We start from the raw sequence: 15,876 nt of genomic DNA, 5'->3' as shown, positions 1-15,876 counted from the left end.
GGCAAAAAAGCAAATGGAAAAATAATGAAAAAGTCTGTATACCCTATGATACGTAAAACAGTAATATTTCAAGAGGAAATAAGTTTTATATAGAGATCTCCTAGTCATGTCCATGTATCTATCTTACATTTGTATTCTGTAATATTTCAGTGATGTAGGTCAAAGAAGAATGGTCTTATGGCCATGCAATCAGCATGGGACTCAGATGATCATGGTTCAGTTTCTGACACAATTCTCTATTGTCTGTGAATCAATTTCTTTCTGTAAAATCTGGATAATTCCTCCCTCCTCCTTGGGGCATGGCGAAGATAAATACATGTGTATGAAAGGCTCAGATATAGCACGGACAAATAACACAGAGGATTATTATTTTTATTATTATTGTAACACCTAGAGGCTCCAGTCAGGACCAGGACCATGCTAAGCATTGTTCAGATGCTTGTAAAAATATATTAATTAAAAAAAAATCCTACTTCCCTCTTTGTGGCCAGAGAAGATGCTGACATCCCAAGTGGAAATAGTACATTTCTGTTATAGAAAGAGAGAAGACAGAACTGAGGACATGTATAATATCCTTAAAGCAACATAGAGTTCTACTTCTTGCATGGTAGTGTATGCTGCATATGAAGGATTGAAGGAATTCAGGGGAGGTGTCGGAGAGAAACAGTAGTTCTGAGAAAAGAAACTGGATAGATCTGGAAACTGCAGTTGTATATTATACACCAGGTTACAAGCGGATCCAGGATTTGCCTAACAATTTTTGACTATATTAATGTGTTTCTGCCTGAGAGAAATCAATTTGACACCTTAATTGCTGTCTTCAAAATGTCTCTTAGATTCCCTTTGTGACTAGCCCTTAACTTAAGCATGTGTCCTTTGCATTTGAAGTCTGTTATCCCCTCTAGCACTTGTCTAGAATCATTCTTTTTTAGTATACTCTCAGAATTTCATTTGCCTCAGTTGTGCCTCAAGCTTTTTGGTGTCTACTTATTTACAATAGCTACCTCTCTCCTTAATGGTGTGGCCTCATGCTGCAGCCACTGAATATGATTAGCACCTATCAAAGTTACCAGGAACTGCTGATGTGCAGAAGCTGTAGAATTAGTCCTGCTTTTCTCACTTAAATAGCACATTACTTAGTCTTTCCTAATAGCTATAACCCTTGAAGCCCGTTATCCCAGATCATTGATTTATTCAAGACCAATCCATACAGCATTTAAGTTTTCACATGCCTGGTTAATAACAAAGGTCTGTGAGAACTGAGAGGCTTGCACTTGTTACTCCCTCCTCCCAATTTGTTGACGACCCCATCACAAAGTCTCTCACCTTATACCCTTTTACCCTTTTGGTTCAATAGAGAATGTATGTAGGGAAGATATTCCAGATTATCAGAAATACAAATTTAATTTTAACAAATTATATTTATATTTTTAAAGAAAAATGTGACCCATTTCAAATCCTTGTAAGCTCTTTGAGATTAAAACATTCTGTATTACTGTGTAACCTAGAATTCTCTTGTTTGGTTTCCAGGAGCTGAAAAGACCTGAAGCTGTTGGTCGCACTTTCATATCACCAGCTGTTGCAGGACAGGATTTTGCCAGATCTGAGGGCATGCTGACTTTTGAACCTGGACAGAGAAATGCTGTACTGGATGTAATGCTGACTCCAGAGACAGGATCCTTAAATCCATTTCCTAAGCGTTTCCAGGTTGTGCTTTCTAACCCCACAGGGGGTGCCAGAGTAGATGATGCATATGGTATTGCCAACATCACAATTGTCTCTGATTCAGACTCCCAATCAGTGTGGGGGCTGGCTGATCAACTGTACCAGCCACTTGATGATATCATTGTGGACAGAGTCCTTCAGAACTTAAATGCCAAAATTTCCACAGAAACTACAGAAGAGCAGCTCACTGCTGTGATGCACATTATAGATAAGGTAAATATTCACATGTCCCCCCCCTTCAAAATGACTAGTGACTTCCATGAGGATGTAATATCTTTTATGGGTTCTGAACATACCAAAATGATAATCAACAGTACTGATCCTTTTAAAGACACAGGGCAGCAGTTCTAACAGAACTAGTGGAACCAGGAAGGATTCTGCCTGTCTGCCACTGGACTAGTAATGATGGCTACCAAGAACTAAAAACCAAAGTACAAAGGCTAAAAAGCAGCCTAAGAATTAAATTACATATAAAAGCTCAGGTAGTCTTCAAAGTCAAGTTTCTCCCTTAGTGCAGTGGCATCAAAGAACTTGTTATGGCTTCTTGATTCTCAGGGTGGATCTGTGCTGGCCTATGAGCTTCTCTCACCACCACAATGATTCCCCAAGAACAGTACACCAGCTAGGGACTGCCAAAGAACACCATGTCTCTCTCATGCCCCCTGCATTCCCTTTCCTCTATACTAGGTCTTAGAGTTGTAGGTTGATAGAATATTTTGAATATTTTGTCAATGAACTAGCTATATGTTTCCCTCAAGAGATGGGCTTTCCAAGTTGACCAGGTTCCCAAAGTAGTGCATAGGGACCACAATTTACAAGAAAATCTAGCTTGAAGACTCAAAGTAGTACAATAATACTGATTAAAGCCCATATTCAATTGCATATGATTGTGGCATTTTAAGAATAGGATTGGATAGAGAGCTATTGAAATGAGGTTTTGCTTAGTCAAGAATTTTTGGGGAAAAAAAAAATTACACACAATTCTTTACTAATCTAACTATTTTGACAGTTGACTGTGTCCTATATCTTAGTGAGAGGAAAACCAACACAGTGAAAAAGCATCTGCAAAAAAGATTTAAGGTGCTTCCAATTGGCCTCTGTGTATGCCAGAATGACACTATCATTTGCATACTGAAGATCAGTGATGCCAATTTTCATGATCATAGAATTGGGAGCTATCTTACATTGAAAGGTTGGCCATCCATACGGTATTCAGTCCCAGTCCTGTCAAACATAATCATGAATGAGAATCAGGGTCACAGCAAGGTAAGTGGAGAAAAGTATTGGAGCAGTGACACAACCCTGCTTGACGCTAGCTCAGATGCTGAAGTCTCTGAACCATTACACAAAATGGATGCAGTCATCATAGAGTAGTCTGAGGATGGAAATGAATTTCTGTGGAGAGCAAAACCTACACAGCACCTTCCATAGAGCATCATGATTGATAGAGTCAAAGGCGTTAGTTAGACTGATGAATGCCATGAGCTCCTGAATCTGTTGTGCCACAAAAATCTTGTTGGTTGACATGTCAGTTGACATGGGGAAAACCAAGGTACTCTATTTGCTGTCACCTGCACAAACTATTCTTTGCACTCCACAAATCACTTTAAGTGGAGAACCCCTGATACCATTGTCCTTGTCTTGGGAGCCAGATCTCCCACTCCCAAATAGCCAGCCTTGATACAGAACTTGAATACAGGATCCACTGTGCCCGCACATCCTTTGGAAGACTACTCAAAACAAGATTTCAGTAAGAGGGATCTACAAACAGGCATCAAGATCTTGGTGTATAAGGCAGCAGTCACCCCCACCCTTCTTTACTGGTATGCAACCTGGGTAACCTACACACATCATCTCAGGCAGCTGGAGTAGTTCCAGCAGTGCTGCCTCAGGAGTATTCTTAGTTTCATCTGGGAATATCAATGCACTAAAATCAGCATTTTCTCGGCAGTCAACATCAGCAGTACAGAAGCATGTGCCATGAAATATCAACTCCGATGGACTGGCCACTGTGTATGTAGGCCTGACACTCACCTCCTGAAGTACATGCTGTTCTCTTAGTTAAGTCAGAGCAGAGAGAGGCAGAAGTGTTTCAAAGACAGACTGAAAGTACACCTTAAAAGGGAGGCATAAATCCCCAAAACTAGGAGAACTTGGCACAGAATGGAACAGTGTGTTGCTACACCATACATCAAGCCATAGCCCACTTTGAGAAGGACAGCTATGCTCATGTGATAGAAGTGACAAAGGAGGAAAGAAAGGGCTCAATACCCCAGCCAGTAGCCATATATCCCACAAGATTATGTCACTTCTGTGAAAAAATCTGCTGGATATGAATTTGGCTCCTCAGACACTTAACAATTCAGCAGTGAACCCCCTTGGCAGACATCAGTCGCACATCAAGGAAGAGCCAAAGATAGCTTGGTGACAATAAATGAGAAAAATGAAAACTTTAGAATTAAAATAAGAGAAAATTGAAAATTATATTAAAAGTGCACTCATAATGAGAACCTATTTAGCAGCAATTGATTTTTAATTCATACTGGCAAGTAAAAAAATCTGCCTTTTTACATGTAAGACTGAGTAAATCAAAGCAATAAAATGCTGTACTCAAAAACAAATGAAAGTTACTGAAAAGAAAGCAATGCAAGGCACAATTGTATAATTTGTTAAAAACTATTACTGTTTCTAATGTGATCTTCTGTATCTAAATTGTAGTCATGCTAGGCCTGAGATGTAATTCTAGAACTCCAGTCTTATGATGAGCTTCATACAGTCAGAGCCCTTTCTCACTTTCAGGACTGGGGCCTAAGATTTTATAAATTAACTTTTCACTCTTTATGACATTTCTCAATAAATAAATATAGTCAAGTAATTGAAACGTTTTATTTATTTTCCTAACATAGTTTTGGTATTGTCATAAATACTACTGCTTGAAAAATCAAGGAATGATTGTTTTTATACTCATGTAATGATACCATTTTCTTTTTTTGCCCCATGTTAGATAATGGTGGAAGGTGAAAAACAGGAGCTTACAGATAAAAGCCGCAGTCTTTTCTATGAGATACTCTGTGCTCTTGCTAGCCCAAAGCGTAAGGACACACGGGGTTACAGTCTGCTTGCTGAAGTTACTGAGAAGTTTGCCTTTTCCCTCTTGACTGGAGTAATATGTGGATCACCTGGTGAAAAGTAAATAATTTTGAATTTACAGAACATAGTAGAAATATCTGATAATATTCTGTAGTAGACCAACAATCCTTAATTACATATATTAGACTGTAGTGCACTTTCAGAGTAAATCTGATGAGGATTTGTCTCATCATATACAAAGATGTACAGCATTCTACAGTATTCTCACAAAGCACTGCAGTGGCACCAAAGTAAGATGTGATATTTTAGACTATTACTGCAGAATAGAATGAATAATTGTTCCACTTATTGGATCAATCTCTTGCTCTCTTTCTTTTCCAATAGAGGCAAAACCATCCTTGACAGCTGCCCATACATTGTAATAATGGCCCACCACTGGTACCCTCAGCAAATCAATGGACACAAATTTGATGGAAAAGATGGGGATTCAATCAGAATTCCTGAGCGCTTGTTGGAGGTCTCCATTGCCTCCTCTTCTCCTAGTGAGGAGAACTGTAAATTTGTACAGTTTACAGAATACAGCAGCCAACAGTGGTTTATAACTGGTGATAAAAGAACTGCCCTAAAAAACAAGGTATGAAAATGCAGTGGCTTCCTTTATGGGATTTGAATGTGTTTGTTGTTAACCCTTGATCAAAAGATGTTGAATGTCTGTAGTGTATCATGTTTAATGTCTGTCTGTGCATACAGATGTATAATTATATTTTGATGTATATTGAATTTTAATGCTGAATATATATTTATATTTTTATGCCATATTAGATTTTTTCAATAAGTTTGAAGGGTCAACGTTCACATCTATTGAAAGATAACAATGAAGTTATCTACCGAATTTATTCTGCGGACAGCCGAATTGTTCCACAAAAATCTCTGTGCCTCCTTTGGAATCAGGCTGCAGAAAGGTACTGTTTGTAAATCACAATTTAGCTTGTCAATTTCCATAATAAATCTGTGTGCACATGTGTAATGGATAACTGTTCAGATTGCCTTATGCTTTCCATTACAAAATCATGTCCATTGTTCTGCCTTTGAGTGCATGCCCTGCACCGGGCTGTTGGAGATTTTTTCTCTCAGTGATACCTGTCTGATGGCTTGAGCACTCTCTGTGGCCACATGCCACTGCATGCAGGTATATAGGAAGGGTCCATCTGCAATCCTCCTCAGTTCCTTTTTATCACCCATAAGGACTAACTAAGTGATTTCAGATTTACTATTGCCTCTTAAGTTATACACATTTTCTTAGAAATTGTAGTTAGAGCTTTAGTTATAGTTAGGCAGTGTTAGTTTAGAGTTCCAATTTTAAGGTCTTTAGTCTGACCAGTTTACATTTCAGTACAGTTAATGCTACTGGAGCCATCCCTTAATCTCTGGGGATTAAATCACATCTTAGATGCCTAATACGTCTGGGAGAATTTCAGATTCATGAACAAGGACCTTGTAAATCTTTTTTTTTTCTATAGTTGGTTGTCTGATAGTCAGTTCTGCAAAGTGGTTGATGACACTTCAAACTACGTGCAATGCTCCTGTTCTCACATGTCCATTTATGCAGTGTATGCCCAGACAGACAACTTGTCCTCATACAATGAAGCTTTTTTCTCTTCTGGATTCATCTGTATTTCAGGTCAGTTGATACAGCCTTATTTTTAATTAATAACTGATGTGATTTTGTTAAAGTAGAAAGTATTATAGTGAACCATCTTTACTGTAAAGGCATGGAAGTGATTGGTTAGTCTTCACGGACATTAAGTAGCAAAGTGCCAGGCATGCACTAGTACTGTAGTCCTCTAATGGATATGGATTCAAGAGGCAGCGATTCCAATTGTGCCATTGTTGGGATTGCTATATATTTTATCTTTAAATATTATAAATGAATTCAGTGTGTTAGTACAAAGTTATCTGCCTTGTAGCTCTATTCTGTGAATGTTGATGTCAACAGTGAAACTGCATCTCCATATCTGCAACTTTTATAAGCCATTAATAGCACTTTGCTGAAAATGTTGTACCTTCTTAGTGTAAGAAAGAATACAAAACCTTCATTGTGCAAAGAACGTTTTGGTATAAGGACAATTTGATGCTTCACGAACTCTCCATTCCTATTGTGTTGATGGAAGTTAAATAAAATAAATCAAATGAAACTAATATTCTGTGAGAAATATGAATGCAATGATCTGATAAAAGGATGGTCCCGTGTTCAAAATTTCAGCACCAAATTAATAGGCTGGAGGCAGTCATCTTGTTCAGATGAAATAACCTCCTCTTTGAATACTTTACATTCTCCTAATATAAAGATGAGGTTTTAAGATATATTTTACCTCAGAAAATTTTTTTGCAGTCAGACAGTTAAGACTATGAAAACTGTCTGCCCATCCTTCATAAAAACATGTGATGAACTCTTAAAGAGACATACATTCCATTTATGAGAGTGTAAGACAGAAAAAAACTGCACATTTTATTCCTCTGCCAGGAAATGAAGAGGCAAGGCACCTGGCGATCAAACATTTACACAAATTGTTACCCACCATTAGGTTAGCTCAGACTGTGCACTCTGATAAAAGAATATTCTAAAAAGCACTTGACATTTTATCACCTCCTTTCTCTGTGAAGTTGCTTCTATTGAAGGGACTTCATTAAGATAATTTAGGTGAGACTTGTAGTTATGTCTGGTAAACAAGTGGTTCTTCAAGTGATTACTCATGTGTATTTCAATATGTATGCCCCACATTCACTGCCATTGGAAATTTTTTCCCAGCAGTACCAGTCAGGTGGCTGAGAAGCCCCCTAGTGTGGTTCCTCCACAACTGTGTGTGTATACCCCTGCTGATCTGATGCTTGCTCAGTTCCTTCTTTCTACTAGTGATGGGCATTGGAGCTTCTGACCTCTTGCTTTCCAAGTCATTAGTCCCTACTGTCGATATTTTGTAATGATTTTTTGTAACTTAGATTGGCTTTTGCAGTCTTATTTAGTTTAGTTAGTTTGTGAGGGTTTCCCCTCCACTTGTTTATTTGTGCTCTTGAGGCATGTAGCAGTCCAGGGCTTCAAACAGCGTGCCAAGTGTGGAAGGCATATGCCAGAGGTGATCCACATGCTGCCTGCCTGAACTGCCTGGGAGAAGAGCATCTGCAAGACAAGTGCAACATTTGCAAGAGGTTTAAGCTGAGAACTAAAAGGGATAAAGATCAGCAGCTTAAAACTCCTCCTTCTGGAGTGGGCAGTTAGGCCACAGCCCCAGGACTCTCCCTTGACTCGGTTGGTGCTCAGTGCGCTGGCCTCGGTCCGGGAGACCTCAGCACTGCACTCTGATAAGTGGAGGCATCACTTGCGCTGATCTCCTTCACATAAGATGGGTTCATCCACCCTGCACTGGTTACACTCCCTGGTTCCACAGAAGAAGAAGAGAACCAGCTTGTGTCGCTCTCCCGCCAGGATGTGTAGCAAGACTCTGAAGTCGGCTTGTACCATGCTGAGCCTGCTCAGGCCAGGCCCATTGGTCCTGGCATAGTCAACTCCAGCAGCTCAGGGAGATCCAGCAAGTCCGTTGGCGGTGGAAGAGGACTTGGATCTTCTGTCCACACCAGATACTTAAGAGGCCACTCAGGATCTCATTGAGTTTATGGCACCAGCTGCCCCCACTTCTGGCACCAGCACTGCCACCTAGTGGGCCAACTTTGGCACTGCCTCTTGCATCTTCCGCCCTAGTCCCTCTGACACCACCAGCAGTGATACCGCCAGCACTGGTGCCTGTACCTGTGGCACTGCTTGCAGCCTCCTCCTGCAGGTCTGGCATCAGGAACATCTTCTGGAATATCAGCACTTCAGTACCACGGAAAACCTGTGAGCTAGCATGGACATTTACTATGGTACCACGCATTGACACCATCTGGCTCTGCTCACATGGGTCAGTGTTGGAATACACAGCCAATGCTGAAGTTGAGTCCTTTACATCCAGGAACTCTCGGTAGCAAGGGCACCATTTTGGTAAGGCAGGGAGGTAATAACCATCCATACCAAGGCTTGCTTTTCTGTGTAGTTTCTGTAGACAATTAATGCCAACATAGAAAATTTCCCTTTGCTGCATTCATTACTATTAATTGTAACATTCCACATGATAAAGAAATGAATACCAAATATTGCATGTACAGAACATTTGAAAATTTAAAGCACATACTTAATTATAAGCGCAATTTAATATTCTCATTTGTAGGGTCTTTACAGAATTGGGGCCTTAATTATTTAACAATTCCCGAACTATTTTGCCATCTAATATAATGATGCTAGTCTGGGATTCTTAGTATGATCCTTTTTTGTTGTTGTTGTTGTTCCCACAGGTTTCACTTTGGCTATCCTTTCGCATCTTTTCTGTACCAGATGTTCCATGTTTGCGGCTAAACTACTTACTCATATGATGGTTGCCTGTTTGGGTACTCAGGTAGGAGGGGGAAAAATCTTTGAAGTTTCTACATTTTGATCAATACAGACATTCTTTCTTTTCCCATTTCCCCATAGTTGCTCCTAAGACAGCAGGAGAGCTTTGCTTGTGTATTTTTAAAAAGAGAGAGAGAGAGAGAGACTAGAGCACAAGATGGCCCGTGTGCGTCAAATCGGAAATTGTGTTATGTGTCTAAAAAGTAAAAGGTATTGATAATTAAGTGGAAAAAGTAGGGAGTGAAAGGGTCACTGAAAGATCATGGAGAGCTAACATCCCTTCGCTGGAAATAATATGTGGGCTGTGCCTCTGCACAAGGTCACACATACCTAGGTTATGGGCAGAGGCAACAGAAGGATTTGGAGGAGCTGGACCAGCTGCTGCACTACCCAGGATCAGGTTGGGGAACAGGTAGGAACCATTAGGATCCCCACCGTCTCAGCCTCAAGCTAGTGCTCTCCCCCCGAGTCTTAGTAGCTCACTTCACTCCTCCTATTCATCCTCCATCTTCTACTTAAAGCGAGCTTCTGCACCTTCTCTTCAGTCAAAATTACACATTTCCAAGCAGCATTAAGCCATATAACTAACATATGGTTGGGGTATTTGTGTTACACCTGGTACAATTGAGTTCTAGTGGGTTTTTTTGGTGGGAGGGTGGGAACATAATGTTCTGGCTGAGATGACACAGTATCTGTGCTAACAATATGATTTATGGAAATAAAATAATGTAAGGGAGACCGAAAAAACATGGGAAATGCACAAATGTTTTATTTGTGTGTGTGTGTGTGTGTGTGTGTGTGTGTGTGTGTGTGTGTGTGTGTGTGTGTGTGCATATATACATATGTCTCTTATACTAACTTGTAGGAAGCAGTAAAGATAAGAATACAGTGTATTGAGAATAGACGATCTTATTTACTATTAACATTATTACACATCTCTTGGTATGATTTCAAATCAGTACCAAGTAACAGCTATCCTATAACCTTAGCTCTTACCCACAACAAATAATCACTTTGGTATTTTCTAGAGTTAAATTCCCGATGATTGATTAATGTATCTAAGACAGAGGGGGCCCTGCTGACAAAATGTAGGTAATTTGTCTGAAGTTGCTACAGTAGTCTGGATGAATAGGGTTTTTTTTATTTTTGGTGTCCTAAATTTCCTTTTTAATTTAACAATTACTGTTAAATAGCTGAATTTAGTCACTAGTCTCATTTGAGATTTACTTAGTGTTTGGTCTGTTAACACGATTTAAAAAAAAATGCCAGCTTCCTACAGAACCCATGACCTACTTGCTTAATGCCTCAGTAAAGGATCTACATTTTAAACAGAAACATTAATGTTTTATTGTAATTTTGCCTTGGTAAAAAGTTTAAAACTTTTACTGGACCAACTTCTATTAATGGATATCTTCTGTTAACAAAGCTGATCCAGTAAGTGATATTCCTTGCCCACTTTGTCTATCTACTTTTTAGTGAATTTTTCAAAAAACACTTTTACATATATCTCTTTAGCTGCCTGTTGGCAGGATTTAAGAGTACCTGGTTCAGCAGCTCCATATTACTGCATGTATGTTTATTTGTTTAACTGTTACAATACGGGGTTATTCTATATGGGGTGGCTACAATTCTATGAAATGTGAAAATTTTCTAAAATGTAATTATCAAGTATATAATTCCTTTTCCTATTCATCCTCTAGACACACTTGTTCCACCATGTTGGGGGTCCTGTGTGGGTGGGAATGATCAGCTGTAAAGCATCCAGTAAATGTGGGGTATAAGCATTATAATAATGGCCAGTGCTGCAGGGGCAGCTGCTCAACCATTTAGCTACTGCTTAGATAGGAAGGAGGGGCCAGCTGGAGAGCAGCCATTCAGAAGGAGAAAGAGGCTCAGGAGCAGAGGGAGAGAGGGTGGGAGCTGCTCAATAGGAGCCCGAAGAATTTCTCAGCTGTTAAGCAGCTGAAAGGATATTGACACCCACTCAATTGTGCTGCCATAAGCAGGCATGTGGTCTACCTATGGGGGGGGGAGGGAGAGAGAATGAGAATTAATGATGGATGTAACATAATTTACAAATATTTAAACCTGTATCCATATAATTGAAATGTTTTTAGGTAACCTAGATGGTTGATTTTGCCTACTAATGAACCTGTATTCTGGGAGCTCTCTTAAAGATACGATTATGTGACTTTTGAGCAGCTAATTGTATAAAAAAAGTCAGTGCTAAATGTTTAATATAAATACAAGAAGCATTTTATCAGAACATTGGTATTTGTATCCTGTTGATGTAGAAACATTAACCAATAGTGGGACTTGGATAACATTTAGTAAATATAGCATTGTGCCGACTGGATAGAAAAAAGTTGTAAGTGACTAGCATATCTCAGACTATGTATGAGTGAAAGCTTTGAGAGACAAGGGTAAATTATCTTTATATTGGACTCAGGTTTTATTGTTTTGTGGTCACCAATGTTTAGGAAACATAAATTAATGGTAAAAGGACCTTACATTTTTATATAACTCTATAATCCAATTTCAGATGTTACTCTCCAAACTAAAATTTTAGATATATGCATTCATATTTTTGGTATCCTGCATTCAAGTTTTGTCGAATAACTTGATCCAGGGAAGAATATATTTCTGGTTCTTAGCATTCTGTGGCAGTACATCACTTTGGATGTTAAAATTAGGATTGCAGTTATTTTCATTTGTACGTATTTGAATTGAGATACATTAACTATCGCAAACTGTAGGTGGCAGTCAAATCTTTTTTATTAAAGTGGCTGGCTAAACTTGCATTGACAAAACTGTTCCAGTTTCATGGTTGAACATAATTATTAATTGTTTCAGACAGTGGTACCCAAACAGTGATCAACAGAATTATTCCTGGTGACCACCACCTTTTATAATGACAGAGCCTTTGTAAGTCTTTGTGCAGTGACCTTCTGCATGTAGCAGATCACGTTTCTGAGAGTTAGTGCATCTCTGTTGAAAGACATATAATCCAAGGTCTTTCTAATATATATATATATATTTTTTACATCCAGGCTGATGTATAACTACATTATTGCAGAGTCTCTGAAACACATTCTTTCTTGAATTATTAATTTGTGCTAATGAGTTTATTTTCATTTATTTCATTAGCATTGTCCTAATATTATTGCATGTAACAAGTCTATATATGTACAGGATATGGGCTTTATTTTGTGGGGCAGGGATTAGAGCTTGTTCCTGAGAGGATCTGCTTATTTTGGTAAGTGGTTCAGAATATATATAAGAATTGGGATCCCCTGTTCTATCACTAAATCCCACCTAATCAATAAAATCCCTCTTTCAAAAGTTAAAGAAGCAGCTTTTAGGAGGGAGACACCCATATTACAGCCACATTATTCACTTAGTCTTACCAGTAATAGTCACTTTTAAATCACTGGGCTAGATTCATCCTGATATAACTCCACTGACATCAGGGGAGGTAGACCTGCTTTGTTAATGTGTGATCTGTTGAATAAACCTAATTAGAGATGGAATTGTTCAACAGTTTAGGATAAGATTAAAATACTTGTTTTATTTTGTAAGATTTCTTACAATTGATTACTTGTATGCCTTGTTATTGTAGTCCAGGATATCAGGGAGACAAGGTGGGTGAGGTAATGTGTTCTATTAAGTTGGCCCTGGTCTACATTACATGAGAAGGTTGAAGTAAGATATGCAACTCCAGCTACATAAACTGTGTCTTGCATCGCCGTCCACACAGTGGCAGACCAACAAGAGCAAACACTCCTGCTGGCTTCCCATACTTGTCATTAGGAGCAGGAGTATCAGTGTCGATGAGGTGGGCCTTTGAATTCAATCTAGCAGGTTTATACTACACCTGCTAAATCAAACCCTGGAAGATCAACCATGGCAGTGTCTACCTTCTGTGTAATGTAGACGTGCCCTATTCTTAGGGTTTGACTACTGCTGGAGGATGCTGGAGGAATTAGTTCCACTCAAAATTCTTTATACTACACTTTAGATTTTAAAAAGCATGCAGCAGCCTAATGTGGATTACTATGGTGGCAAGGAGTCACATGGAAGCAGAGGAAATTGTCTGAGATTCCTGGGCAGGAGGAGACACATTTGGCAATCTGGTAGTGAGTAGCAGGGAGAGAGCCAAAAGAGAAAATAAGGGAATCTGCTGGGAGGGGGAGTCACATAATGAGGCTAGGGTTCAAGCTCCCAAAACTTGGGGGAGGGATAGCTCAGTGGTTTGAGCATTGGCTTGCTAAACCCAGGGTTGCGAGTTCAATCCTTGCAGAAATGATTTGGGGCAAAAATTTGTCAGGGGTGGTACTTGGTCCTACTGTGAAGGCAGGGGAATGGATTCAAGGTCCGTTCTAGGATAGAGGCAATCTCCATTATAAAGTCCTTTTCTGACCCTGAAGTTCTACAAGACATTCTGCCATTAAACAATCTGTCATCTTAAAAAATAGCCACATCATACCCTTAATTCTTCATTCTTTTGCATTCCTCACCTCAAACAAAATGTATCTGGAAATATGGATATAAATATCTGCCAGTTATTTGAAGGGGATCAGGAGGGAAACAAACAAAATCCCTAAAGATTTCTGTACACACACATTTAACCTGGAAACTGAAAGTAAATACTTCTCTTAAAAAAAAGCCCCAGTAGATATGCTCAATTACATGGTCCTTAACACTGCTGTTATTTTAGCAGTTCAATTGAAGTGCACCTATTTTTCTATTGTTCTAGTCTTTAGAGCCATTGTGTTTTCATCTTGTCACCAAAATGAATCACTCTGGGAATAACTATTGAGGGTAATTCCAAATGTAACCTTTCTGTCAGACAGTTAATATGAGAGCTGGATTCAATATGTTTTGAGAAACTAAACTCATGTGAGTGCCCACCTGGAAACCTGAGAAAACCGAACACACCCTCTCTGGATATTCTTCCCCACTTGTAAGCTGTGAGGCTTTGTCCAAATAAGGAAATCTTTATCATGGGGAAGAGAACACAGTCATAACTTTTGAGAAAACACAGCAATATAAAATATATGCAAGTAAAGAGTAAAATAGCTATTCTCTTCCTTAATTCTGGCAGTAGTCTGACTCTCTTCCCACCTACCACTGAGTATCTCAGGCAATAATCTCTTGGTTGCAACATTTCACCCATACAACAAAGCTCACTTATGATTTGGATTAGAGAGCAACAGTACGCGAAAGGTGTCTGCAAATCTATCCCCTCACCCAAAGGAGCTCTTTGTCTGATCCTGTTTGGAGGCACTGTCACCTAATCCAATTTAAGATTTCAAATTTATTAAGGAGCTGAGTAGACAGGGCCTCTTCAGAGTCACTAAGCTCTGCTGTTGTCTTCTGCCCAGTCTCTTGCCATGAAATTCTCTGTGATGGCTCTTATGGCAAAGTTCTCAGTCTGCATTGTCTCTGTAGGAGTGGAGCCAAGAGCACAAAGACAGACTCTTGAGCATAGTTCTGTCTCTTAGAAATGAGCTCTTGACGATCAAGTTGAGGTTTTTGCTTTTTTTGAGCCTTGCTGGGAGCTCACTATCCCCCTAAAAGTAAATTCATCAATATTATGATGACTCCCTAAATGTTTCTAGAGAAAGAAAGCACTTTGGAGCTATGGACCTTTAAAATCCAGAGAAGACCCAATCTTAAATAACAGATAGCTTATATGCTGCAAAGGGAGAGTTGCTTGTGTCTTCGTCCTGGTCTGTCCTGCACCTAGAGGCTGGTGCAGGAGTAAGTAGCCGGGAATAGGAGGCTAGATGTCACAGCCAAAGTTAGGAATCTGTGCTCAGAGGCAGAGCCTGGTTACTTGGTGTAACATGTCGTGAGCTATATTACCCCCAACCCGGCGTCTTCTCCCAATGATTCTCGCGAGCATTTTTTAGTTCAGTAATCCCATGTTTACTTACATGTGTTCCCACATGCTTTGTGGCCAAATCCCCTTTCCCATAAGTTCACACCATGGTTTCAAATGAATCCCTCTTCCCTCAAGCGTATGCCCTCTTTAGCTCAACACGCCGGCAGAGGAACGGGGGGGACCTAGGCCCACCCTTGCTCCAGGTCCTGACCAAGGCTCCTAAAGATGGGGTAATCTTTCCCTGACTTGGTTGGTGGAGAGTTTCCCCTAAACTCACCAATCCGCTGACATCCACTCAGTCCCCTCCCCTCTCCCTGGGTTGCTTCCTTCCTCCCCAGCCTCTGTGGCATCTGGCTTCTCTGTTTAGTTGACCGGTTCCCTCTGTTCTCCCCCGTCCCTCTCTCTCTCACTCTCTCTTATATCTTGCTCCCCACATGCCCTGTCCCAAATGCCAGTGCCACGTCCCTTTCCTATCCCCAGATGCAGGGATGTCTGCTGATGTGGGCACATCTGCACCATCCTGCAGGCTCCGCCCCTTCAATGGGCCACTGCAGCTCACCTGCTGGGATGGCGTGGAGCCACGTGCATGCACCGTGGGCATGACACCACTCTGCAGGCTCTGCCCCCTCAGTGAGCCACGGCAGCTCTCCTGCTGGGGCAGCGCAGTGCTCTGCACATGTGCCATGGGGAA

The 15,876-nt window shown here is 40.1% G+C and overlaps 1 protein-coding gene across 1 annotated transcript in view; it reads left to right on the top strand.

The window, feature by feature from the left end:
* ADGRV1 (adhesion G protein-coupled receptor V1) overlaps positions 1-15,876 on the top strand; it is a 393,877-nt gene that overhangs the window by 186,321 nt on the left and 191,680 nt on the right. The window contains exons 79-84 of the mRNA XM_089779321.1: positions 1,531-1,938; positions 4,730-4,914; positions 5,200-5,449; positions 5,638-5,777; positions 6,336-6,496; positions 9,202-9,302. Of these exons, the coding sequence (XP_089635447.1) occupies positions 1,531-1,938; positions 4,730-4,914; positions 5,200-5,449; positions 5,638-5,777; positions 6,336-6,496; positions 9,202-9,302 (1,245 nt within the window). The remainder of the gene's footprint in view (positions 1-1,530; positions 1,939-4,729; positions 4,915-5,199; positions 5,450-5,637; positions 5,778-6,335; positions 6,497-9,201; positions 9,303-15,876) is intronic.

The sequence above is a fragment of the Pelodiscus sinensis genome, chromosome 6, assembly GCF_052426305.1.
Source record: "Pelodiscus sinensis isolate ZL-2025 chromosome 6, ASM5242630v1, whole genome shotgun sequence".
NCBI lineage: Eukaryota > Metazoa > Chordata > Testudines > Trionychidae > Pelodiscus > Pelodiscus sinensis.
The sequence above is the reverse complement of the archived record's forward strand: the minus strand, read 5'-3'. Positions and strand labels throughout refer to the sequence as shown.